Source organism: Scyliorhinus torazame, chromosome 5 (assembly GCF_047496885.1).
Source record: "Scyliorhinus torazame isolate Kashiwa2021f chromosome 5, sScyTor2.1, whole genome shotgun sequence".
In the NCBI taxonomy this organism is placed as follows: domain Eukaryota; kingdom Metazoa; phylum Chordata; class Chondrichthyes; order Carcharhiniformes; family Scyliorhinidae; genus Scyliorhinus; species Scyliorhinus torazame.
Window position 1 is genome coordinate 158185083 of NC_092711.1, and position 27744 is coordinate 158212826.

The 27744-nt window shown below is 44.6% G+C and overlaps 1 protein-coding gene across 8 annotated transcripts; it reads right to left on the minus strand.

Annotated features, from left to right (window-relative positions):
- On the minus strand, window positions 1–27231 carry LOC140420285 (uncharacterized). 8 transcript variants are annotated; one of them, XR_011946266.1, is made up of 3 exons: window positions 26969–27231; window positions 23342–25113; window positions 17448–17709 (listed from the first exon to the last, which is right to left on the minus strand). XR_011946266.1 is itself a non-coding variant. In XM_072504318.1 (3 exons), exons 2-3 carry the CDS (start codon window positions 24754–24756, stop codon window positions 17688–17690), a joined length of 1029 nt encoding a protein of 342 aa, XP_072360419.1. In that variant the 5' UTR covers window positions 24757–25113; window positions 26969–27231; the 3' UTR covers window positions 17448–17687. The 8 variants fall into 8 exon arrangements, 2 of the variants coding, with proteins under 2 accessions (XP_072360419.1, XP_072360420.1); XR_011946270.1 differs by lacking the exons at window positions 23342–25113; window positions 26969–27231 and adding exons at window positions 18922–19020; window positions 20132–23329; XM_072504318.1 differs by having other exon boundaries at window positions 23750–25113.
- Between the last annotated feature and the right edge of the window lie 513 nt (window positions 27232–27744).

Consider the following 27744-nt stretch of genomic DNA (forward strand, 5'->3'; position numbering starts at 1 on the left):
GATTTCAAAGATCAGGATGGCCTCCTAAGATTACACAAGAAAAGCTTCATCAACAATTCAGTGATAAATGCACAGAATGGTGGCACAGTGGTCAGCACTGCTGCCTCACGGCGCCGAGGTCCCAGGTTCGATCCTGGCCCTGGGTTACTGTCCTTGTGGAGTTTGCACATTCTCCCCGTGTCTGCGTGGGTCTCACCCCCACAACCCAAAAATGTGCAAGATAGGTGGATTGGCCATGCTAAATTGCCCCTTAATTAGAAAAAAATAATTGGATACTCTAAATTTAAAAAAAAAAACAATTCAGTGATATGTAGTTGCCTGGCTCTGACAGCAGAATTCTTCTCTTGATGGTCAGACAGGTTGCTATCGATGCTGCAGCATTCATCATCTGTTCTTCACATTTATCAGCTGCTTTGTATTCTGTGTCTGTTGAGGATAGCCAAAAATAATGGGTAAGTGCTGGTGCATTTGGACAGTGCAAAACAACAGTCAGTGCATGCAAATGTTTGCTGAACATTCTGGCTACATTTGTACAAGCTCTTCAGCCTCCACCACAGACGATGCTCTCTGTAAAACTGTGAGACAGCTCCAGTCCTGACCAGATACTAGTATAATCACCTCTTGTGTCACTACCGGTGTGACATGGTAGCACAGTGGTTAGCACTGTTGCATCACATCACCAGGGACCCAGGTTCAATTCCCGGCTTGGGTCACTGTCTGTGCGGATCTCCACATTCACCCCATTGAACCAACTTGCTTGAACTAAAATTATCCGTTTCATCCACCACCTGCTCTTGTTTTTACCAACCATCTGATCAAGCATGTTTTCTGACAACTGAACCTCAGCCTCCCTATTGGCACTCCTCAAATTCTGTTCCTCCTGTTTTAACTAGTGGTTTTGTGATCTGATTGCCACGCAATCAGGAAACACTCCCGGATATATTTCTTGCAACATCTCAGTTCCGCTTTCCACTGGCTTTTCAACCATAGTAGGTTGCACTCCCCCCTGTGATCCAGCTATATTATTATCTAGGATAAATCTTATCCTAAAAAGGTAATTTTTCTTTTACTCCTACTGCCACTTCACCACTTTTCACCGAACTCTCTCACCATAGTGGCACACTACTGCTCTCACCACTAAATAATAATAATAATCGTTTATTGTCACAAGTAGGCTTCAATGAAGTTACTGTGAACATAAGAACATAAGAACTAGGAGCAGGAGTAGGCCATCTGGCCCCTCAAGCCTGCTCCACCATTCAATGAGATCATGGCTGATCTTTTGTGGACTCAGCTCCACTTTCCGTCCCGAACACCATAACCCTTAATCCCTTTATTCTTCAAAAAACTATCTACCTTTATCTTAAAAACATTTAATGAAGGAGCCTCTACTGCTTCACTGGGCAAGGCATTCCATAGATTCACCACCCTTTGGGTGAAGAGGTTCCTCCTAAACTCAGTCCTAAATCTACTTCCCCTTATTTTGAGGCTATGCCCCCTAGTTCTGCTTTCACCCGCCAGTGGAAACAACCTGCCCGCATCTATCCTGTCTATTCCCTTCATAATCTTATATGTTTCTAGAAGATCCCCCCTCATCCTTCTAAATTCCAACGAAAAGCCCCTAGTTGCCACATTCCGGCACCTGTTCGGGGAGGCTGGTACAGGAATTCAATGCGCGCTGCTGGCATTATTCTGCATTACAAGCCAGCTATTTAGCCCACTGTGCTAAACAAACCCCTAATTCCACAAATGACCACATTTTCTGCCAAAACTCCTCCCAAACCATTTCTCACCATTAAAGATCGACTTGCTCAAATATATTCAGAACTACCTGGAAATCAACGACACAGGTGAGGTTTCGGCGGAGTGTCTGGGAGGCAATGAAGGCGGTGGTTAGAGGGGAGCTGATCTTGATACAGGCCCACAGAGAGAAGGCCGACAGAGAAAGAGACGGACGGACTGATAAAGGAGATACTGCAGGTCGACAGGAGGTATGCGGAGAACTCAGAGGCAGGGCTTCTAAGGGAGCAACGGAGGCTACAGGCGGAGTTCGGCTTGTTAACTACAGGGAAGGTGATGGAGCAGCTGAGGAATATGAGGGGGCGATATATGTACATGGTGAGAAGGCCAGCAGAATGCTTGCACAGCAGCTTAGAAAGAGGGAGGCAGCCAGGAAGAAAGGGAAAGTAAAGGATGGGGATGGGAACCTGGTCGGAGACTCAGCAGGGGTGAATAAGGCGTTCAAGGAGTTTTACAGCAAGTTGTATGGGTTGGAACCCCCAGCTGGGCCGTAGGGGATGAGGCACTTTTTAGGGGGGCTGAAGTTCCCGAAGGTGGACGGGGGGTTTGGAGAAGGGCTGAGGACCTCGATTGGGTTGGACGAAATAGCAGAGGGACTGAAGGCCATGCAGTCGGGTAAAGCCCCGGGGCCAGACGGGTACCCAGTGGAGTTCTGTAAAACGTTCTCTGGGATATTGGGGTCGCTGTTGATGGGGACATACAATGAGGCAAGGGAACCTGGGGTGCTTCCCCCAACGATGTCACAGGCCACTATCTCATTGATCCTGAAGCGGGACAAGGATTCAGAGCTATGCGGAACCTATAGGTCATCCCTACTAAATGTGGACGCCAAACTGCTGGCCAAAATCTTGTCCTCTAGGATTGAAGACTGCGTTCCGGCCGTGATCGCGGAGGATCAGATGGGGTTTGTTAAGGGTAGGCAGTTGGCGGCCAACATAAGAAGGATGTTAAATGTGATTATGATGCCCCCAAAAGGTAAGGACGTGAAGGTAGTGGTCGAATGGATGCAGAGAAGGCATTTGATTGGGTGGAATGGGATATCTGCGGGAGGTACTGGGTGGTTTGGATTAGGGCGGGGCTTTATTGACTGGGTCAGGCAGTTGTATCAGGCTCCTGTTGCGAGCTACGGATGGACAGGTCAACATCGGACTATGTCAGGCTGCATCGGGGACAAGACAGGGATGCCCACTCCTGTTCGCGTTGGCCATAGAGCTGCTGGCAATTGCACTGAGAGCCTCAAGGGGCTGGTCCGGGAGGGAGTGGAACACAGAGTCTCGCTATATGCAGACAACCTGATCCTATATGTTTCGGACCCACTAGAGGTGATGGAAGAAATTATGAGGATTCTGGGGGAATTTGGCCAGTTTTCGGGTTATAAATTGAATATGGGGAAAAGTGAGATGTTTGTGATCCAGGCAAAGGTCAGGAGAGGTGATTGGGGGAGCTGCCGTTTAGGGTGGTAGGGGGAAGCTTTCGATACCTAGGCATTCAGGTGGCGCGGGAATGGGAACGGCTACACATGTAAAATTTGGCCTGATTAGTGGACCAAATGAAGGATGATTTCCGAAGGTGGGACGCGCTTCCGTTGTCACTAGCTGGGGGTGTGCAGACAATGAAAATGACAGTCCTCCCGAGATTCCTGTTTGCGTTTCAGTGTCTCCCCATCTTTATTCCATGGTCCTTCTATAAACGGGTCAATAAGGTGATCACTGGCTTTGTATGGGTGGGTAAAACCCCGGGAGTAAAAAAGGGGATGCTTGAGCGGAGCCGGGGGAAGGGCGGGCTGGTGCTGCTGAACTTTAGTAATTATTATTGGGCGGTGAATGTAGCCATGATCAGGAAGTGGGTGTTGGGGAGGGTTGGTATGGGAGCGTGTGGAGGCGGTATCATGCAACGGCACCAGTTTGGGGGCATTGATAACGGCGCCAAAGAGGAGGTAGAGGCTGCAAAACAAAGAATGGTTCTTATTTCTGAAAGTAACCATGTGCAAGAAAAGAGAGCATGTAAAGCTGGAGGGGTTGAAGAGGGTTTATTGATTAAAAATGAACCAAATATTTCCCTCAGCAGTGACAATAGTGCTTGTAGTTTGACTGTAGGAAGTCTTTGAAATATGGATAAACATTCATTGGACAATCAGAAAAGACTGACTACATAACACGAGCTTTCAGAGCACAGCTCCTTCATCAGGTGATGAAGGAGCTGTGCTCCGAAAGCTAGTGATTCAAAACAAACATGTTGGACTTTAATCTGGTGTTGTAAGACTTCTTACTGAGCCCACTCCAGTCCAATGCTGGTATCTCCACATCATTACATTACACGAGACACAGAAAGGGGCATATGTCACAAAGATGCTGAAAGAGTATGAATAGAATTGAATGGAAATACCAAGCAGCACTCAGTTAACAAATCATGAAGTAAACATCAGAAATTCTAATAAAGCTACATCCTCCTCAGTTAGAAACTGAAATAAAATGCACGTTGAATATGTAGCGGAAACAACCAAAAATGCAGTGATCCACAGAACGCCAAGTAGAGTTTGACAGATTGACGGCCATGTTGGTGAGCGAACCAATGCTGGCCATCCCAGACATTTCCAGATCATATAAAATGGCCACAAATGCCAGTGACCTGGGAGTAGGGGCAGTGCTACAACAGGACAACAATGCAGGAATAAAGAGGCCAGGGAGGTATTTTTAGAAAGAAAATCAGTCTGTGCCAAAGAAAGTATTCCAACGTTGAAGAGGAAGCCTTGGCCTTGCTACTAACCCTTCAGCACTTCGTAGTACATGTCCAACATGACAATCAGCAAAGCATAGTTTACACAGACCATAATCTACTTGCATTTGTAGAGAAGTTTAAAACCTGGGACGCAAGATTATTCCATTGGAGTTTATTATGACAACAGTTCAATGTTACAATTGTACATATTCCTGGAATGGATAATGTGATTGCAGATGCTTTGTCATGGGCTTAAGGGCTGACTAGTTACCAACATAAAGACTAGGAAGGGAACTTGTATAATGGGGATGGATTGGACGTTTGTGATTTATGTCTTGCACACCTCAAAATGAAACGTCCGATTGATTGATTTGATGTTGCCAATGAATTGGCCCAAAAAGCTGTGATCTGTCCAGTAACAGGTGGTGATTGGATATCATTCCATTGGAATGCTTTTCTGAGTCCCAAGATATCAGTTTGGTATCAGTTTTGACTCTGGCAGCTCGCTGATACATCTAACTCTCTCCAACAAGATCTAGCTAACTCTCCCCAGAAGGCCACTGTGAGGGCTGACTCTCTCTCCAGAAAGCTTGGTGGGTGCTGTATTCATGAGACTACAGGGGCTGAAAGACAAACTACAAACTGAAAGCAAAGTTTGATGTGAACGAAGATGCCTCTCCAGAAAAGTTTTAACTACTGCATTTTGAAAGTAGAGAGTACCTGAATGAATAAATCTCCAAAGAAGATCATTACAGACTGCAAGCCAAAGACTTTAATCTGCAAGCCTGTTGTGAAGAAAAGCTCTTTCCTCCAATTTTGATTTTTTTTTTAACCCCTTTCCATCCCTCTGTGGTTGTCTGTCTTGTGTGTGTGTGTGTGTGTATATATATAGAGAGAGGGTGGGGCAGGTTGACTTGGGTATTACGTGTAGTTAATTAGTTGCATATACTGCATATTTTATGATAGTTCTTGTTATAAATGAACAGTAATCATGTTTACATTTTCTAAGTATCCTGCTGTAACCTCCTTAATAATGGATTCTCGCACTTTCCCTGTCACACATGTTAGGCTAACTAGCCTATAGTTTCCTGATTTCTGCCTCCCTCCTTTCTGGAATAGAGGTGTTACATTCTCTTTTTTCCAATCCACTGGGACCGTTCCAGAATCTAAGGAATTTTGTGGGATTATAACCTATGCATCTACTCTCTTTGTCACCACTTCTTTTAAAACCCAAGGATGCAGGTCACCCGGTCCTGGGGACTTGTCAGCCTTTAGGTTCAATCGTTTTCCTGGCATCTTTTCTCTGGTGATTGTTCTGTGTTCCTTCCTCCCTATTACCTTTCGATTTTCAATTATCTTTGTGAATTTTTCTCAGTCTGCAACCATGACGATAGACACAAAATACCTGTTTAAATCATCATTTATTTCTTTTCCATGATCAATTTTCCAGGCTCACTCTCAAGAGGACCAACCTGGATTTAATCATTATTTTCCTCTTCAAATACTTGCAGAAACCTTTACTATCTCCTTTTATAGTCCGATAATGTTTACCCACATACTCTAATTTCTGCCTCTTTCTTATCTTTTTGGTCATTCTTTGCTGATTCTTAAAATCTGTCCAACCTTTAAGTGAACACTAACCTTTGCAAATTTGGACGGAGTTTCTTTCAATTTAATACAATCCTTGGCTTCCTTATTTAACCATGGATGATGCATTCTTCTCAAAGAGCCTTTCTCTCTCTCTGGGATAAATCTTTGCTGAGAGTTATTCAAAGTCATCCACTTCCGTACTGATGTCCCAACTTTGAACCTAGTTTCCCAAGTTCACTTTAGCCAGTTCTCCCTTCATACCCTTCAGAGTTATCTTTATTTAGTTTTTAAAACACTGGTCTTAGACCAGTCTTTAGTGTACCCCATTCTTTTTTTCCAATTAAAGGGCAATTTAACGTGGCCAATCCACCTACACTGCACACCTTTGGGTTGTGGGGGTGAGACCCACACAGACTTGAGGAGAATGTGTAAACACCACATGGGCAGTGACCCGGGGCCGGGATCGAACCCAGGTCCTCAGTGCCATGAGGCAGCAGTGCTAACCACTGCTCCACTGTGCCGCCCTTAGACCAGCACTTCTCACCTTTAAACTGAAAGTGGAATTCTATTATATTATGATCACTGTGGCTTAGAGGGTCCATCACCATGAAGTTATTGAATAATCTTGTTGCACATTACCAGGTCGAGGATAGTCTGCCCCCTGGTTGGCTCTAGAATGTACGGCTCTAAGAAATTGTTCCAAAAAGACTCTGAACCCATTTTTAAGGCTATTTTTGCGAATCTGATTCTCTTAACCGACATTAAAATTATCGGGGACCTTGATGATTGTTCCTCCGATGGTGTGTGTCCTTGTGTCTCTTCGGGTTCAATGCTCAGTTGAAGTTTCATCCACATACAGAACACTAGGAAGGTTTCTCCTCAATGTGAATGTTGTGATAATATTTCAGGCTTTACACAGTCAGTGCAGTGGAACTCTCACTTGGATGAGTCTTTGTGCCTTTCCAGTGAAAGTAATATTTAAATTATTTTAAAGCTGACAGATCATAACTTCTCCTTCTGGATTCAATGGTTAATGATATTCAGATCCTGATGAATTAAGTGAATCTGTCAGATTACAACGAGGTGCTTGCCTTGCAATTTCTGTCTTCAAATCCACCCATCTGATAAATGAGTTTACAAACGTCATCACTGTTAGTACAGGATAGAAATTAAGAACAGACAATTCTGTCTCCTATCCTCCCACCAGGATTTCTCCCACTGCTTATTTAAAAAGATTTAAAAAGCACGAGAGATTTAAAAAGAGCGGGAGCTGCGAGTCAGAACGGAGATTTTAAAAGATCGCGGCCTAGTTTCGGGAGCCGTTCGGAGGAGGAGGAGCAGTCTCTGTCAGGGAGAGAACCTGAGAACATCTAAGACACTCAGAAGGTAAGAAGGTAAGTAAGTGATTTTTACTCATTTTTACTTTTGTACCTTTTTCAAATTGTGTGTGTCGGGGGGAAACTGAAGTGACATCACAGAAAAGCTGTGACCTGAGTGGCTGGTTGGGAATCTACACTAAATTAAAAAAATTAAGCATTGGTAACTAATTAAACATAATTACTTAATTATAATTTAGAGGGGTATCTAAGCCAGAGATCGGAGAGTACTATATTTAGCTTTCGCATTTATATTAGAAATCTAGTGCTAGGAAACAGATAGTTAACAGTAACTTTAAAGAAAAATATATATAAATCTTTTTTTAAAAAACTTTTAATTTTAATTAATTGACGCAATGTCAGTTAGAGGGGTGCAGTGCTCTGACTGTGAGATGTGGCAGGTCCGGGAGGCTTCCAGCATCCCGGATGGCTTCATCTGCAGAAAGTGCACCCAACTGGAGCTCCTCACAGACCGCATGGTTCGGTTGGAGCAGCAATTGGATGCACTTAGGAGAATGCAGGTGCCGGAAAGCGTCATAGATCGCAGTTATATAAATGTGGTCACACCCAAGGTGCAGGCAGAGAAATGGGTGACCACCAGAAAGGGCAGGCAGTCAGTGCAGGAATCCCCTGTGGTTGTCCCCCTCTCGAACAGGTATACCCCTTTGGATACTGTCGGGAGGGGGATAGCCTATCAGGGGAAAACAGCAGCAGCCAGAGCAGTGGCACCACGGCTGGCTCTGATGTTCAGAAGGGAGGGTCAAAGCACAGAAGAGCAAAAGTAATAGGGGACTCTATAGTCAGGGGCACAGATAGGCGCTTCTGTGGACGTGAAAGAGACTCCAGGATGGTATGTTGCCTCCCTGGTGCCAGGGGGAGGGCAAACAGGCAGAGGTCGTTGTACATATTGGTACTAACGACATAGGCAGGAAGGAGCATGAGATCCTGCAGCAGGAGTTCAGGGAGCTAGGCAGAAAGTTAAAAAACAGGACCTCTAGGGTTGTAATCTCGGGATTACTCCCTGTGCCACGTACCAGTGAGGCTAGAAATAGGAAGATAGAGCAGCTAAACACGTGGCTAAACAGCTGGTGTAGGAGGAAGGGTTTCCGTTATCTGGACCACTGGGAGCTCTTCCGGGGCAGGTGTGACCTATATAAGAAGGACGGGTTGCATCTAAACCGGAGAGGCATAAATATCCAGGCCGCGAGGTTTGCTAGTGTCACACGGGAGGGTTTAAACCAGTATGGCAGGGGGGTGGGCACGGGAGCAATAGGTCAGAAGGTGAGAGCATTGAGGGAGAACTAGGGAATAGGGACAATGGGGCTCTGAGGCAGAGCAGACAGGGAGAAGTTGCTGAACACAGCGGGTCTGGTGGCCTGAAGTGCATATGTTTTAATGCAAGAAGTATTACGGGTAGGGCAGATGAACTTAGAACTTGGATTAGTACTTGGAACTATGATGTTGTTGCCATTACAGAGACCTGGTTGAGGGAAGGGCAGGATTGGCAGCTAAACGTTCCAGGATTTAGATGTTTCAGGCGGGATAGAGGGGGATGTAAAAGGGGTGGTGGAGTTGCGCTACTGGTTCAGGAGAATATCACAGCTGTACTGCGAGAGGACACCTCAGAGGGCAGTGAGGCTATATGGGTAGAGATCAGGAATAAGAAGGGTGCAGTCACAATGTTGGGGGTTTACTACAGGCCTCCCAACAGCCAACGGGAGATAGAGGAGCAGATAGGTAGACAAATTTTGGAAAAGAGTAAAAACAACAGGGTTGTGGTGAGGGGAGACTTCAACTTCCCCAATATTGACTGGGACTCACTTAGTGTCAGGGGCTTAGACGGGGCGGAGTTTGTAAGGAGCATCCAGGAGGGCTTCTTAAAACAATATGTGGACAGTCCAACTAGGGAAGGGGCGGTACTGGACCTGGTATTGGGGAATGAGCCCGGCCAGGTGGTAGATGTTTCAGTAGGGGAGCATTTCGGGAACAGTGACCACAATTCAGTAAGTTTTACAGTGCTGGTGGACAAGGATAAGAGTGGTCCTAGGATGAATGTGCTAAATTGGGGGAAGGCTAATTATAACAATATTAGGCGGGAACTGAAGAACATAGATTGGTGGCGGATGTTTGAGGGCAAATCAACATCTGACATGTAGGAGGCTTTCAAGTGTCAGTTGAAAGGAATTCAGGATCGGCATGTTCCTGTCAGGAAGAAAGATAAATACGGCAATTTTCGGGAACCTTGGATAACGAGAGATATTGTAGGCCTCGTCAAAAAGAAAAAGGAGGCATTTGTCAGGGCTAAAAGGCTGGGAACAGACGAAGCCTGTGTGGAATATAAGGAAAGTAGGAAGGAACTTAAGCAAGGAGTCAGGAGGGCTAGAAGAGGTCACGAAAAGTCATTGGCAAATAGGGTTAAGGAAAATCCCAAGGCTTTTTACACGTACTTAAAAAGCAAGAGGGTAGCCAGGAAAAGGGTTGGCCCACTGAAGGATAGGCAAGGGAATCTATGTGTGGAGCCAGAGGAAATGGGCGAGGTACTAAATGAATACTTTGCATCAGTATTCACCAAAGAGAAGAAATTGGTAGATGTTGAGTCTGGAGAAGGGTATGTAGATAGCCTGGGTCACATTGAGATCCAAAAAGACGAGGTGTTGGGTGTCTTAAAAAATATTAAGGTAGATAAGTCCCCAGGGCCTGATGAGATCTACCCCAGAATGCTGAAGGATGCTGGAGAGGAAATTGCTGAGGCCTTAACAGAAATCTTTGGATCCTCACTGTCTTCAGGTGATGTCCCAGAGGACTGGAGAATAGCCAATGTTGTTCCTCTGTTTAAGAAGGGTAGCAAGTACTACTGGGCCGCCAATATTTCAATGGTGTGTAAGTGGATGGGAGAAGAGGAGGGAGCGGCGTGGAAGAGATTGGAGAGGGCGCCCTGCAGTGGGACTAGCCTACAAGCTATGGTGACGGCACCGTTGCCGTTCTCACCGAAGAAATACACTACAAGCCCAGTGGTGGTGGCTACATTGAAAATTTGGGGGCAGTGGAGATGGCATAGGGGAAAGACGGGAGCCTCGGTGCGGTCCCCGATAAGAAATAACCATAGGTTTGTTCCGGGGAGAATGGATGGGGGATTTGGAGCATGGCAAAGAGCAGGGGTAGCACATTTGAGAGATCTGTTCGTAGATGGGACGTTTGCGAGTCTGGGAGTGCTGACGGAAAAATATGGGTTGCCCCAAGGGAATGCATTTCGGTATATGCAACTGAGGGCTTTTGCGAGGCAACAGGTGAGGGAATTCCCGCAGCTCCCGACGCAGGAGGTGCAGGATAGAGTGATCTCAGAGACATGGGTGGGGGATGGTAAGGTGTCGGACATATATAGGGAAATGAGGGACGAGGGGGAGATCATGGTAGATGAGCTGAAAGGGAAATGGGAAGAAGAGCTGGGGGAGGAGATTGAGGAGGGGCTGTGGGCTGATGCCCTACGTAGGGTAAACTCATCATCCTCGTGTGCCAGGCTAAGCCTGATACAATTTAAGGTGTTACACAGGGCGCATATGACTGGAGCACGGCTCAGTAAATTTTTTTGGGTAGAGGATGGGTGTGCGAGATGCTGGAGAAGCCCAGCGAATCACACCCACATGTTCTGGTCATGCCCGGCACTACAGGGGTTTTGGGTGGGGGTGGCAAAGGTGCTTTCGAAGGTGGTGGGGGTCCAGGTCGAACCAAGCTGGGGGTTGGCTATATTTGGGGTTGCAGAAGAGCTGGGAGTGCAGGAGGCGAGAGAGGCTGATGTTTTGGCATTTGCGTCCCTAGTAGCCCGGCGCAGGATATTGTTAATGTGGAAGGAAGCCAAACCCCGGGGTGAGGAGACCTGGATAAACGACATGGCAGGGTTTATAAAGTTAGAACGGATTAAGTTCGTACTAAGGGGTTCGGGTCAAGGGTTCACCAGGCGGTGGCAACCGTTCGTCGACTATCTCACAGAAAGATAGAGGGAATGGAAAAGAAGAAGACAACAGCAGCAACCCAGGGGGGAGGGGGGCGGATGGGGAGGGGGGGGGGGAGGAATCGGACGGACTCTCAGGGATGTTATTGTATATGTATAGGCACTTGTTTTCGGTAATGTATATTGGACTGTTGGATTGTATCTTTGGAGAGTATTTATTTTTGACCAGGCAGTTGCCATTTAGTTTGGTTTTTGTTTCTGTTCATATATTATTTATTTATTTGTTTAAAACTGGCCACTTTTATTTATATTGCTTTATTGTTGTTTAAAAGAAACACTACGTACTGTTATGTTTGGCCAATAAATCTTGAATAAAATATACTTTAAAAAAAAAGAAGGGTAGCAAGGATAATCCAGGGAACTACAGGCCGGTGAGCCTTACTTCAGTGGTAGGGAAATTACTGGAGAGAATTCTTCGAGACAGGATCTACTCCCATTTGGAAGCAAATGGACGTATTAGTGAGAGGCAGCATGGTTTTGTAACTTGATAGAGTTTTTCGAGGAGGTCACTAAGATGATTGATGCAGGTAGGGCAGTGGCTGTTGTCTATATGGACTTCAGTAAGGCCTTTGACAAGGTCCCTCATGGTAGACTAGTACAAAAGGTGAAGTCACACGGTATCAGGGGTGAGCTGGCAAGGTGGATACAGAACTGGCTAGGTCATAGAAGGCAGAGAGTAGCAATGGAAGGATGCTTTTCTAATTGGAGGGCTGTGACCAGTGGTGTTCCACAGGGATCAGTGCTGGGACTTTTGCTGTTTGTAGTATATATAAATGATTTGGAGGAAAATGTAACTGGTCTGATTAGTAAGTTTGCAGACGATACAAAGGTTGGTGGAATTGCGAATAGCGATGAGGACTGTCAGAGGATACAGCAGGATTTAGATTGTTTGGAGACTTGGGCGGAGAGATGGCAGATGGAGTTTAATCCGGGCAAATGTGAGGTAATGCATTTTGGAAGGTCTAATGCAGGTAGGGAATATACAGTGAATGGTAGAACCCTCAAGAGTATTGAAAGTCAAAGAGATCTAGGAGTACAGGTCCACAGGTCACTGAAAGGGGCAACACAGGTGGAGAAGATTTAATCACCTGCTAATGCTCGTATTCTAAGCATTGTCTGGCATCTTTGAATCTGTCTATATATATGTTTCTGGAACATACCTCTTCATTCACCTGAGAAAGGAGCAGCGCTCCGAAAGCTAGTGACATCGAAACAAACCTGTTGGACTTTAACCTGGTGTTGTAAGACTTCTTACTGTGCTCACCCTAGTCCAACGCCGGCATCTCCATATCATCTCTTGAAGACATTTGCTCCCTCAGCTTGACACATTACGACACTTGGATTTCATTCAGCAGCCCAATCCATGCCGACTGTAGAGAAAGCAAATCAGTCCTATCCCCCTCAATATCCCCGTTACTCTGCAAGTTTATTTCCTCACACTTTTATTTTGAAATGATGATTGTCTGTGCTTCCTCCACCCTCATAGGCAGCGAGTTGCAGATCTCTCGCATCTCACTGTTGAAATAACTATCTCCTTCACAGCCCCATCAGTCTCCCCTCCTGTAATCAAGTCCTATATATTACACACATTTTTAGTGCGGTATTATTGAGTGTTTACTGGGAAAAGCAGAACGAGAATGGAGGGAGAATGTGCGCGATGGAGATTTACAGCTTTTGGGAAACAAGAGATGAAAGAATGTTCCATAGCAACTAGAATTGTCTGTTCTGAATTTCTATCCTGCACTGACAGTGATGTCTTTTGTAAACAGTTTTTACAGAATATTAGAAGAGGACGAATTCCAGTCAGATATCTCAGACGTCACGACGCGATCTGACAGAGTCACTCGATTCTTTGAGGCTGAATATTATCAGACTTTGAAGCTAGGAGAAGAAAAGTTTGTCTCCTCTGTTGGCTTCAAAGGATTTTCAGCAACTTTGCAACCTGAAAAGCACCGAGACACACACACCTGAGTGAGAGTGTCCCAGTGCAGATATTGAATGAGCTTTAACCAGCCACACAGCCCAAAGAAACATCACACCATTCAGAGAGGGGAAAATCCATACACGTGTTCGCTGTGAAGACAAGGTTTCAACTGATCATCAGACTTGGAGAGAGTCACATATTGCATGGAGCAACCATGGAAATGTGGGGACTGTGGCAAGAGATTCAAATACCCGTCACAACTGAAGGCTCATCGCCGCCGTCACACTGGGGAGAGACCGTTCATCTGCCCTGAGTGTGGAAGCGGTTTGAGTCATTTATCCACCTTGCAATCCCACCAGCGAATTCACACTGGGGAGAGGCCGTTCACTTGCCTTGAGTGTGGGCAGGGATTTACTCAGTCATCCAACCTATTGAGACATCAGCGAATTCACACTGGGGAGAGACCATTCACCTGTCCTGAGTGTGGGAAGGGATTCAGTAATTCATCAGACCTGTATAAACATGAGCAAATTCACACTGGGGAGAGACCATTCACCTGTCCTGAGTGTGGGAAGGGATTCAGTAATTCATCAGACCTGTATAAACATGAGCAAATTCACACTGGGGAAAGGCCATTCATGTGCTCTGAATGTGGGAAGGGATTCGGTGCTTTACCGACTCTACTGACACACCAGCGAGTACACACTGGGGATAGGCCGTTCACCTGCTCCGTGTGTGGTAAGGGATTCGGTGCTTTACCGACTCTACTGACACACCAGCGAGTACACACTGGGGAGAGGCCTTTCACCTGTTCTGAGTGTGAGAAGGCTTTCACTCATTCATGCAGCCTGCAGGAACACAGGCGAGTTCACACTGGGGAGAGGCTGTTCTCCTGTTCTGAGTGTGGGAAAGGATTCACTCGGTCTGCACACGTGCTGAGACACCAGTGTGTTCACACCGGGGAGAGCCCATTCACCTGCTCTGAGTGTGGAAAGGGATTCACTCAGTTACCGCATCTGCAGACACATCAACACATTCACAAGTCATTACAAAGGTTGGATTCTGCTGTTTTTGCTGCTGTTAATCACATCCAGGACTGAGCCATGTTCATTCTGACACTTGGTGAAGTGGGAGCGTCGGAGGCTTTCTTTCTGCTGGACTGGTCGGTCTCACGACTTTGCTTCCAGTGGGCTGATGCTCTTTGAGCCTGGGAGAGCACATTTCCTCTGAAATGATCCACAAAAGCTGATGCAGGACATGTATTTTATCATGGATAGTAAATAGCATTTTCCCCCCATTATAGGTGGATCTAAAATAAATACATGAAGAACTGGAAAAACACAGCAGGTCTGGCAGCATCTGTGGAGAGAAACAGAGTTAACGTTTCACGTCCAATGAAACTCTACTTCAGAACTAAAGAGAGGGAGAAATGTGATGGGTTTGAAGCTGGTGAGAAAGGGGGGAGGGTGTAAGATCTACACTTTCCTGTTATTGAGTATATTAAGTAACGCCGACCGTTTCGGGTGCCATGTAATTTTATTTGGTATCTATTGATTGATTATAACAGAAATTCTTATTCCAGAATTTACAAGGTTCTCAGTTCAGCCCTTGCCTGCAAAAGACTGTTTTGAGAATCAGATTATCCTTAGTAACTTACAGAACGACTTGAATTCAAAATACAATGTAATGGTTTCTTTGCTCAAAGCAAACAGCCACATAGGTTAGAAATAGAGATGGAAAATATGAAACAAAGATAATAGATCACTTCTTAGGCAAAACATATTGGATGATTCTAGAATAGAATACCCGAAAACTATTACCTTTAAGGAATTTGTTCTCAGTCTAAGTCAATCTATTCCTGCCCCTGTAATATGCTGATTAGTTTGGATGGGTCTTCAATACATTTGGTTCGATGATTGGGTTGTCAATCTTCAATATGCAACATTATCAGTCTTGTTGCATCTTCAAATTCTTTAGTTTGTGTTGGTATGCAAAATCTGTTCTGGTCATTGCACTGGTCTGCGCTTTGTCTTTTATGATTCCTTCTTTCGGCCAATGGAAGGCTTATATGAACTCTAATGTCAACCTAACCTTCAATAGAAATGTTGCACTTGCTCAGCTTGTTGCCAGCTGTTCCTTGCCAACAGATATTCATTTTGCAGAAGCAAGCAATATCCATTTTGCAAAGGCAAGCAATATCCATTTTGCACAGTCATGATGGAATCCATTTTCCATAGTTTCTGATTGAGCTTTTTAAGTCAATTATTAATTCGATTTATTAATTAACCCTCTTTTAACTAAAATAAATAGCTAGTTTCTTTCAGAGGGTCAGGTAGAACAAAAGGTAAAGTCAGGGATTGGTTGGAGGGTGGGTAAGATTAAATGTCAAAAATATCCTGGAACAAAAGGGAAAGGGAGAGGTAATGGTTGTAGTAAAGAATTAAAGCATTGGTCCAGAGTAAGTGTTAATGGCAGAATAAAGGACAACTCTGTCTGGAAGCAAAAACCATGTAAACAAGATGCAGACTGGCACTCGGCAAAAAAAACAAATCAAAATGGAGGAGAGAGTTCAGGGTCTGAAGTTGCTGAACTCAATGTTGAGTCCAGAAGGCTGTAAAGTGCCTCATGGGAAGATGAGGGGCTGTTGGTCCAGCTTGTGTTGGGCTTCTCCGGAACATTGCAGCAGGCCGAGGTCAGAAATGTGAGCCTGAGAGCAAGGTGGTGAATTCTAATAGCAGCAAGCGGAAGGTCAGAGTCATGCTTGTGGACTGAGCGGAGTTTTCCACAAAGAGGGCAGGGAACAGGCTACAGGTGAATTAAAGAGAAACCATTTGTGTCCAGAATATTGTGAATATCCTTTTACTCGGGTTGTCTATGATCCTCAAGTCATTTTCTGGACTTTGATTTCCCGTGTTCTGCTTCATTAATAAACTTTTATCAGTAAAAACATTTGATTTTTCTGGACTTTTCATTATTAGATTGATGTTGTTCAGGGAAAGTGGGTGAGAGGAGTTGACAGGCTCTTTAACAGAAAGAGAAAGGAGTCAAAGGGGGAGATTTTATTTTATTTTATTTATTGACACAGTGAGTTGTTCTGAGTGACTGATACAACAATTGGTTGGAGGCCCATTTCCCAGTCAGCCCTCCAGCACCTTCCTGTCTCTCTGTTAGTGCGACGCCCATCTGGTGCGCAGGCCCCGTTATTCTCAGCTAAATTCAGCCTCAGCTCCGTCGCCTGGCTGTCATTGACACGAGCAATAGAGACAGAAAGGTGCCCGAGGCTCGGATGGGAAGTCAAAACCTTTGGCTCTAAACTAACACTTTAAAATCTGTCCGTCAAATCCATGTTATTTATACTGGGGATTTTATTAGATTTAGGCACTGGAGGCAAAGGTGGGGCTTTTAAAGGGTAACTTTCCCTTTCTAACTTTGTATTGTATAGTGTAAACCTTGTCTCATGGGCAGCTCTCTCACCTATGAGTCAAAAGGTTGTGGGTTCAAATCCCAGTCCAGGGACCCGAGGACAAAATTCTATTCCAACATTCCTATTCCCGGCATTGAGGGACTGTTGCACTATCAGAACAGCCTTCTTTCAAATAAGATGCTAGACTGAGGCCCTGTCTGCCCCTCTCAGGTGGATGTAAAAGTTCCCACAGCCACTATTTTGAAGAAGAGCAGGGGAGTTATCCCCGATGTCCGGGTCAATATTTATCCCTCAATCAACATAACTAAAAACACATCAACTGCTCATTATCACATTGCTGTGTGTGGGATCTTGCTCTGTGTAAATTGGCTGCTGTGTTTCCTACGTTACAACAGTGACTACACTTCAAAAGTACTTCATTGGCTGTAAAGCACTTTGCGACGTTCTGTGGCTGTGAAAGGCTCCATAGAAATGCATTTTTAAATTTATGTTTTCTGATCTTGTTATCTGGAACTTTATTGATTTCAGCCACACCCAACTTAGCATTTAATAAATTCACTTTGGTTCAGACAAGGCAATTAAAGCATAGACAGAATTCTCTTGATATTAAATTTAAAAAGTTTATTCAAAGAAACTTTGATTTTTATAACTTCATATGGGTGATTAGTCTGTAGAAGCGTAACCCTTTCTGGCTCCTTCTTTGACAGTAATTCTTGTGCAATTCAGCCTCGGGAGTCTGGCTCCTTCTTTGACAGTAATTTCCTTGGAACTCGGCCTCGGGAGTCTTCAGTACTTGGCCAGCGAGGAAGACCTTCAGAACCTCTACTTTTATCCCCAAAATGACCATTACCTCACGTCAGAGTTGGGCCTGTTGTAACATGAATTTTGGTCAATTTGGTCACTGGATTAATTTAATTGGATCCCCAATTACTGACTCCACCTTCTCTCATTATCTCAGACAGGAATACAAAAGAACTTATTCAAACTATCCCTTTATCTGATTCTATACAATCCCTTATTAATACAGTTTCAAATGTTGAGGCTAATCAGAGCTTGAAGGTCTCTCTTGCCAGTACAGTTATCCTCATTGCACATTCTTTACATACACAACAATTAAGCTTTTAAATTTATACAGCAAATAAAACTCAGACTCTTACTGTAACTTGCTGATTGATTATTTAATTGTTACTCACTTAAGGCTCATTACTTATTCAGCCATCTGTTACTGACTGGTAGCTAAATAATACAGTTATCTTTAATTAATACATTTGGTTAATACAATATCCACTGGTTGAAAAAGACTGTTTTATGGAAGACAATCACTTTCTTTCTTACTAACTTTGATTGGATTGAATAATGAGTCTTAGACTTGAGCCAGACTTTGGCAGGATATGATCTTCTGTAGCTTTACAAAATTCTGGAACAATTTGTTACTTTAAACAATTTTGCCTTATTCATCAGTTTCTAGAAACAGTTTCGTTTATCCAGAATGAATTTTTAAAATAAAGCTCCAGTCAGGATTCAGAGTTGAACATGGCTTCCTTAACCTTGTTACTTATAACAGTCAAGATGGACGAGTGACTGATTTTTAAAACTAAATATTATTAATGAGACATACCCAGAACTTCTGACATTGCAACAGTGACTATACTTCAAAAATACTTCAAAGGCTGTAAAAAGCTTTAGGTGATTGTGTGGTCATGAAAGGTGCTATAGAAATAGATACAGAATCCCTTGAGTGCAGAAGGAGGCCATTTAGCAAATCGAGTTGGCACCGACTCTTCCAAAGAGCACTCTACCCATATCCACTCATCCATAACCCCATAACCTAACCTGCACATCCCTGGTCACTGAGGGGCAATTTATCAGGGCTAATCCACCAAACCCATACATCTTTGGACTGTGGGAGGAAACCAGAGCACTTGGAGGAAACCCACACAGACACAGGAGGACGTCCAAACTCCACACAGACAGTGACCATGGCCAGAATCGAACATGGGCCCCTGGTGCTGTGAGGCAACAGGGCCAACCACTGTGCCACTCAAATAAATGTAATTTATTTTTAGAACTAGTCCCCAACCTTGGATATATCACACTCGGTCCATTCACAAAGATCATCAATAAAGACTGAGTCTTGATTTTGTGCAACAATCATGCCTTTCTTTCCATTGCAAATCCCCTGTGAAAATCCAAACACAGCGTATCGTGAAAGTATTTAAAACAGAACGAGTTGTTGTGATTTGGGATTCACTGCCTGACAAAGGTGCAGGAAGTAAATTCAACTGTAACTTTCAAAAGGGAACTGGACAGATTCTGTGGGAAAAGAAACTTGCCAGGTGATGGGACCAAATTGATTGTTCATTTAAAGGGATAGTATGGGAATGGTGGGCTGAATGCCTCCTTCTGTACTCTCTGATTCTCTTTCACATTTGAAGAAAATGTTAGTCTTGAACAAGAGTTTGGCAATATTTGACAAATACCTGAACCCCACTTCCTACGAGGGGGTAGAAGCAGAGATGATGGAATGTTTCCAAAAGGAAATTGGATGGGCTTTTGAGGGAAATAAACTGACAGGGATACGGGAATAGAAGAGGGCAACCATTTGATCAATAGAAATCTACAAGTTGTGAATCTTTGGAATTCTCTACCCCCAGAGGGCTGTGGGAGATCAGTCATTGAGTGTGTTTAAAGCAGAGACTGACAGATTTCTAAATCCCAGTAACACAAAGGGATATGGGGATAGTGTGGGGGAAAAGGCATTGAAGTGGATGATCAGCCATGATCGTACTGAATGGTGGAGCAGGCTCGACGGGCTGAATGGCCAACTCCTGCTCCTATGTTCCAATGATACAAAGATAGGTAGGAAAGTAAGTTGTGAAGAGGACATAAGGAGGTTAAAAAGGTATATGTTAAATGAGTGGGACAAAATCTGGCAAATTGAGAATAAAGTGGAAAAATGTGAAAATTGTCAACTTTGGCAGGAAGAATAAAAAAGCTTATTATCTGAATGGTGAGGGATTGCAGAGCTCTGAGATTCAGAGGGACCTGGGTGTCCAAGAGCATGAATCACAAAAGGCGAGTATACACGTACAGCAAGTAATTAGGAAAGTAAATAGGAATGTTATTGTTTATTGTGAGGGGAATTGAATACAAAAGTAGGGAGGTTAACCTTCAGTTATACAGGACATTGGTGAGACCACATCTGGAGCACTGTGTACAGTATCACTCTCATTTAAGGAATGATGTAAATGTGTTGGAAGCAGTTCAGAGAAGGTTTACTGGACTCATACCTGGAATTGGAGGCTGGTCTTATGAGGAATGATTGGACAGGCTGGGCTTGTGTCCAATGGAGATTAGGTGACTTGATTGAACCGTATAAGATCCTGAGGGGCCTTGACAGGGTGGATGTGGAAAGGATGTTTTCTCTTGTGGGAGAATCTAGAAATTAGAGTCACTTTAAAAGAAAGCACTTTCCCCAACTGAGGAAGGAGCAGTGCTCCGAAAGCTAGTGATTCGAAACAAACCTATTGGACTTTAACCTGGTGTTGTCAGACTTCTTACTGTTTCCCATTTAAGGCAAAGGAGAGCTTTTTTTCTCTGAGAGGTTTGTGAGACTTTAGAACACTTCCTCAAAGGGCAGTGGCAGTAGATTCTTTGACTATTTTAAAGGCAGAGCTGGATAGATTCTTGCCAAGCAAGGGGGTGAAAGGTTATTGGAGGGGGGGGGGGGGGGGCAGCAGGAATAAGACCCAAATAAGACAATAAGAAATAGGAACAGCTGTTGGCCATTTGGCCCTTCGAGTCAGCTCCAACTTTCAATTGGATCATAGCTATCTGACATTTCTCGCGTCCACTTTCTGGCCCTTTCCCCATAATCGTTGATTCCCTCACTGATCAAGAATCTATCTCAGCATTAAATATAACAAGGACTCTGTCCCCACAGCTCTCACAGTTCCAAAGACTCTCAATCCTCAAGAGACAAAATTCCTCCTCATCTTAATCTTAAATTGACATCTCTTTATTCTGAGACTATGCCCTCTGGTCCTAGATTCTCCCACGAGGGAAACATCCTCTCAGCATTTACCCTGTCAAGCCCCTTAAGAATCCTGTATGTTTCAATGAGATCACCTCTCAATCTTCTACATTCCAATGAGTAGAGTCTCAACCTGTTCAACCTTTGCTCCTAAGACAATCCCTCCATACCTGGGATCATCTGGGATGAACCTTCTCTGAGCCACCACCAATGAAATAACATCTTTTATTAAATAAAGGGACCAAAACTGCTCTCTGTTCTCCAGATGTGATCTCACCAGCACCTTGTACAGCTGCAGCAAGACTTCCCGACTCTTATACTCCATCCCCCTTGGAATCAGGGCCAACATTCCATTAGCCTTCCTGATTACCTGCTGCACCTGTCTGCCAGCTTTCTGTGTTTCGTGCACAAGTTCCCCAAGTCCCTTTGTGTTGCAGCTTTCTGCAGTTTTCCTCCAATTAAATAATACTGTTCTTTTGTTCTCCCTTCCAAAATGAACTTCACATTTTCCCACATTATACTCCAGCTGTTTTAGCTCACTGGGCTAAATAGCTGGCTTGTATTGCAGAACAAGGCAGCAGCGCGGGTTCAATTCCCATACCGGCCTCCCCGAACAGGCGCCGGAATGTGGCGACTAGGGGCTTTTCACAGTAACTTCATTGAAGCCTACTTGTGACAATAAACGATTATTTTTAACTTTTTGCCCACTTATGTAACCCCTCAATGTCCCGTTGCAAACTGTATCCCTCTCGCAACTTGCCTTTCCACCTATTTTTGTATCGTCTGCAAATTCGGCCTGATGAGGTACCTTGTTGAACACCGTCTAGAAATTCAAATACAACACACCTACTGGTTCCCCTCTCTCCACTTTAGTTGCGGCGTCCTCGAAGAATTCTGCTAAATTAATCAGACACAATTTTCTTGCATGAAGCCATGCTGACTCTGCTTGATTTTATTATGATTTTCCAAAAGTGTTGGTATTACTTCCTTACTAATTGATTTCAACATTTTTACAGTGATAAATGTTATTGTAATTGGTCTATAGTTTCCAACTTTTTCCCTCACTCCCTTTTTGACTAGCGGTGTCACATTGGCAGTTTCCCAAACCTCCAGTAACTTCTCCAGAATCCAAGGATTTTTGGAACATTACAATCAATGCGTCCACTTTCTCTGTAGTTATTTCTTTTAGGATCTCAGGATGCAGCCATCAGGTCCAGGGGATTTATCTGCCTTTAGCCCCATTAGTTTGTCTCAGACTGCTTCTCCAGTGATGGGATTTAATTCCTGCCCTGCATTCTTTCGTATTAGTGGGATGTTCCAATATCTTCCACAGTAAAGACTGATGCATAATATCTGTTTAGATCCTCTGCCAATTCTTTGTTTCCCATAACTAGCTCCCAGATTTATTTTCTAAGGGGCCTGTGTGGAGTTGAGGTGTCAATCAGATCAGCCGGGAATTTATTGAATGATGGGAGCAGGCTCGAGGGGCCGAGTGGCCTACTCCTGCTCCTAATTCATATGTTATCACATCCTTTATAATAGATTGTAGCATTTTCCCTCCTACTGATGTCAGGCTAATGGCTCTGTGGTTCCCCGTTTTCTCTCTCCCTCCTTAAATAGTGGGGTTACATTTACCACCTTCCAATTTGCAGGAACCATTCCAGAATCTAGAGCATTTTGAAAGACGATCATCAATATATCCACTGTCTCTACAGCCACCTCTTTCAACACTCTGGGATGTAGAGCATCAGCTTTTGAGAATATAATAATAATCACTTATTGTCACAAGTAGGCTTCAATTAAGTTAGTGAAAAGCCCCTCGTCGCCACATTCCGGCGGCTATTCGGGGAGGCCGGTACGGGAATAGAGCCTGTGCTGCTGGTATTGCATTTCAAGTCAGCTGTTTAGCCCACTGTGCTAAACCAGCCCAGTTTATTAACTTTCAACCACATTAATTTATCCAGGACTACTAATCTCGGTCAGTTTCTGTGGTCACTCGTCCCTTGGTTCCCTAGTGTTTGTGGGACAATTTCTGTATCTTCCTCCATGAAGACAGACACACATTGTTTAGTTTCTCTGCCATTTCCTTATTCCCCATTATAAACTCTCCTGTCTCTGCCTGGAATGGACCCACATTGGTCTTTGCTAATCTTTTCCTTTTCACATTCCTATCGGAGCTTTTCCAGTTGGTTTTTATGTTGTCTTGCCCATTTGCTCTCATATTCTGTTTTCTCGTTCTTTATCAGTTTCTTGGTCCTCCTTTGCTGAATTCTAAAACATGTTCCCAATCCTCAGGCTTACTAATATTTGGCCACTTTATGAGGTTCATCCTTTGATCTAATAGAATCTTTTCTTGTAGCCACAGTTGCATCACCTTTCCAGTTCGATTTTTGTGTCTCAAAAGAATATTTTAGATAAATACGTAACAATTCCTTAACAGCTCGTGATTGCCTGTCTATCATCATACCTTTTATTCTAATTTCCCAATCCTTGCAGACAACTTGCTCCTCATACCTCAACAGTTTTCTTCTCTCAGAAACACTCAGATAAAGTTTTTAAACCATGTAACCACCAGAGCTCATCTTCATGGCAACGTGGCATGCATTGGGGTGCTCCAAACAGAAATGGGAAGGAAACATCTTCTAACTTCCAAACACCCTTTCATGCTTTGATCCTTGTGAAATTGGAAACCACGTATTCGCAACAAGGCTGAAAGAGCATCAGCCCACTGGAGGCAAAGTCGTGAGACCAGCAGTCCAGCAAAAAGAAACCGTCCGATCCACCCCATTGACCAACTGACAGATTCAATGAAATATAATCCTGAATGGATTTGAGAACAGAAATAATAACAGCAGAATTCAACCCCTATAATCACTTGTGAAATTGTTGGTGTCTCAGCAGGCGCCATGAATCATAAAATCCTGTCCCACACAGAGAGCAGGTGAATGGCCTCTCCCCAGTGTGAACTCGCTGATGTCTCTGCAGGTTGGATGACTGTCTAAATCCCTTCCTACACTGAGAGCAGGTGAATGGCTTCTCCCCAGTGTGAACTCGCTGGTGTGACTTCAGTTTGGATAACACAGTGAACCCCTTCTCACACTGAGAGCAGGTGAATGGCCTCTCCCCAGTGTGAATTTGCTGATGTTTCCGCAGGTTAGATGATTCACTGAATCCCTTCCCACACTGAGAGCAGGAGAATGGTCTCTCTCCAGTGTGGACTCGCTGATGTTTCCGCAGGTTAGATGAATCACTGAATCCCTTCCCACACTGAGAGCAGGTGAACGGCCTCTCCCCAGTGTGAACTCGCTGGTGACTCTGCAGGTGGGATAACTGAGTGAATGCCTTCCCACACGGCGAGCAGATGAATGGTTTCTCCCGAGGGCAAGTTTTCTGGTGTAACTCCAGGTGGGATAACTGAGTGAATCCCTTCCCACACTGACGGCAGGTTAAATGCCTCTCTCCAGTGTGAACTCGCTGGTGTGACTGCAGGTGCGATAACTGAGAGAATCCCTTCCCACACTGAGAGCAGTTGAATGGCCTCTCGCCAGTGTGAATTCGCTCATGTGTTCGTAGAGTGTATGACTGAATGAATCTCTTCCCACACTGAAAGCAGGTGAATGGCTTCTCCCCAGTGTGAACTCGCTGATGTTTCTGCAAGGTGGATGAATGTCTGAATCCCTTCCCACACTGAGAGCAGGTGAACGGCTTCTCCCCACTGTGAACTTGCTGGTGTCTCTGCAGGGTGCATGCACGACTGAATCCCTTCCCACACACAGAGCAGGTGAACGGACTCTCCCCAGTGTGAATGCGTCGATGAATCTCCAACAGAGAAGGGGCTCTGTATCCCTTCCCGCAGTCCCCACATTTCCACGGTTTCTCCATGCTTTGGGTCTCCTCGTGTCTGTCCAGGTCAGACAATCAGTTAAAGTCTTATTCACACACAGAACACATGTACGGTCTCTCCCTGCTTGAATGGTGCAATGTTTTTTTCAGACTGTGTAACTGGTTAAAGCTCTTTCCACATTCAGTGCTCTGGAACACTCATCGGGTGTGTGAGTCTCGGTGCTTTTCCAGTCACGCTGATGTTTAAAATCTTTTGAAGCTAATAGATCGGACAAACATTTCTCCTTCTAGATTCAAAGGCCGATAATATTCAGGCCCCAACAAATCGAGTGAATCTGACAGTTCTCAGACGTGATTTTTGAGATTTCCGCCTGTAATTCCTCCTCTTGTATTATCCTGGAAAAGGAATTATCACTGTCAGTACAGAATCATAGCATTTACAGTGCGGAAGGAGGCCATTCGGCCCATCGAGTCTGCAATGGCCCTTGAAAAGAGCACCCCACTTAAGCCCACACCTCCACCCCACCCTCGTAACCTCACCAAACCTTTTGGACACTAAAGGCAATCTAGCATGGCCAATCCACTTAACCTGCACATCCATACTCCCAGCGTATGTTGATCCACTGAAATTCGCACAATGCCACAACTGACCCACAGCATACAAGATCTCCCTGGCCTTACACTCATCCCTGGAGCATCTCGACAAGGACTCCTACGTCAGACTCCTATTGATTGACTACAGTTCTGCTTAAACACCATAATCTCAGCCAAGCTCATTTCAAAACTCCAAAACCTCGGACTTGCTCCTCCCTCTGTAACTGGAACCTTGACTTCCTAACCCATAGACACAATCAGTAAGGATAAACAACAACACCTCCTCCATGATAGTCCTCAATACTGGGGCCCCGCAAGGCTGCGTACTTAACCCTCCTACTATACTCGTTATACACACGTCACAAAATCCAGCTCCAACTCAATCTACAAGTTTGTTGATGACACGACCGTCGTGGATCGGATATCAAACACCGATGAGTCAGAGTAAAGGAGGGAGATAGAGAACCATGTGGCATGGTGTAATGATCTCTCCCTCACTGTCAGCAAAACTAAGGAGCTGGTCATTGACTTCAGGAAACAAAGGGTCGTACACACCCCTGTCTGCATTAATGGTGCGGAGGTGGAAATGATTTACAGCTTCAATTTCCGAGGTGTACACATGACCAACAACCTGCCCTGGTCGACACACAACGACGTTGCAACCAAGAAAGCACAACAGCGCCTATACATCCTCAGCAAACTAAGGAAATTTGTCACGTCCGCACTGACCCATACCAATTTTTACAGATGCACCACAGAAAGCATCCAATCTGGCTGCATCACAGCCTGATATGGTAACTGCTCGCCGAAGACCGTAAGAAACTACAGAGTCATGAACACGGCCCAGTCCATCATGCGAACACACCTCCCATCCATTGACTCTGTCTACAACTCCCGCAGCCTTGCGAAAGTGGGCAGCATAATCAAAGAACCTTCCCACCCTGGTCATTCTCTCTTCCAACCTCTTCCATTGGGCAAAAGATACAAAAGTCTTAAAACACGCACTTATAGATTCAAAAACAGCTTCTTCCCCATTGTTACCAGACACCTGAATGACCCTCTTATGAACGGAACTGATCTCTCCACGAATCTTCTCCACTGTGCAGCACTACAATTTATATGCTTCAGACAATGTCTATGTATTTACATTATGTATTTATCGTATGATCTATGTTTTTCATGTATGGAATGAGCTGTCTGCACTGTACGGAGAACAATACTTTTCACAATACCTCGGATCATGTGACAATAAATCTAGCTAAGGTACTACGTTACAAAACTAAAAATAATATTAAATGTAATTTATTACAGAACTGCAAATATATCTAATCTGTATCATGTAAGGACAAAAGACATATCTCTGTCCTATATTAACTTACTGTTGCCTTAAATGTCAGCCATGTCTTGGGAAAACCAGGCCTTAAATTGTGAACATTGGGAAAGAGACCATCCTTTTAGCCAGACAAATAAATGTGTCAAGCTGAGGGAGCAAAGGATGTCAATGTCTTTGAGAGAGAGAGAGACCTGGGCCAACCTTTCCAGAGTCTGCACCCTCCCTGGATTCACTTCCTTTCCCTTCAGTTGCTGCAAGTCACCAATTGAAGGTCAGAATGAGAAAAGAAATGGAAAGGGGGAGTAAAGAACGTGTTTTACTCACAGATGTTGGAGACAGGAGGAAGTTTTAGTCCAACTTCCGTTTTGTGTCGCCACAATGGAGCCCTGCCTGAATCAGCCAATAGAAATCAGCTTCTCAGAGGTGACATCTACTGGTTCCAGTGCGCAGGCTCGGCGCCCCTAATTGTTCCCCCTCCCCCGACACATCCTCGAGACAAGGTTTCCAGGCAACCGGCTGACGGCTTCGGCCAGAGCGAGAAGCCACTTGGTCATCTCCCCGGTCCGGGACTGCTCATGTCCAAGGGAGAAGGGAAGCTGCGCATGTGCAGTACAGAGCCCACCCCTTGACCTTCCAGCTGACGTATTGACCAATGGAAACATTTGGGGGACCGGAAGGACTCTTGGCTTCCAGCCAGTCAGACGGCAGGTTTTGTGTGAATGGAGATTGAGCTTCACACAAACTGAAGCTCCCTCCTGTCTCCAACATCTGGGAGTACAACACTTTCGTTTCTCCCCCTTTCCATTTCTTTTCTCATTCTCACCTTCAATTGGTCACTTGCAGCAACTGAAGGGAAAGGAAGTGAATCCAGGGAGGGTGCCGACTCTGGAAAGCTTGGCCCAGGTCTCTCCCTCTCTCTTTCTTAAAGACATTGACATATTTTGCTCCCTCAGCTTGACACATTTATTTGTCTGACTAAAAGGATAGTCTCTTTCCTAATGTTCACAGTTAAAGGACTGGTTTCCCCTAGTCAATCAGACCCACACTGCCTGATTCCCAATCCAATGTATTTAAAGATCTCAGAAGCCCGACTCCAAACC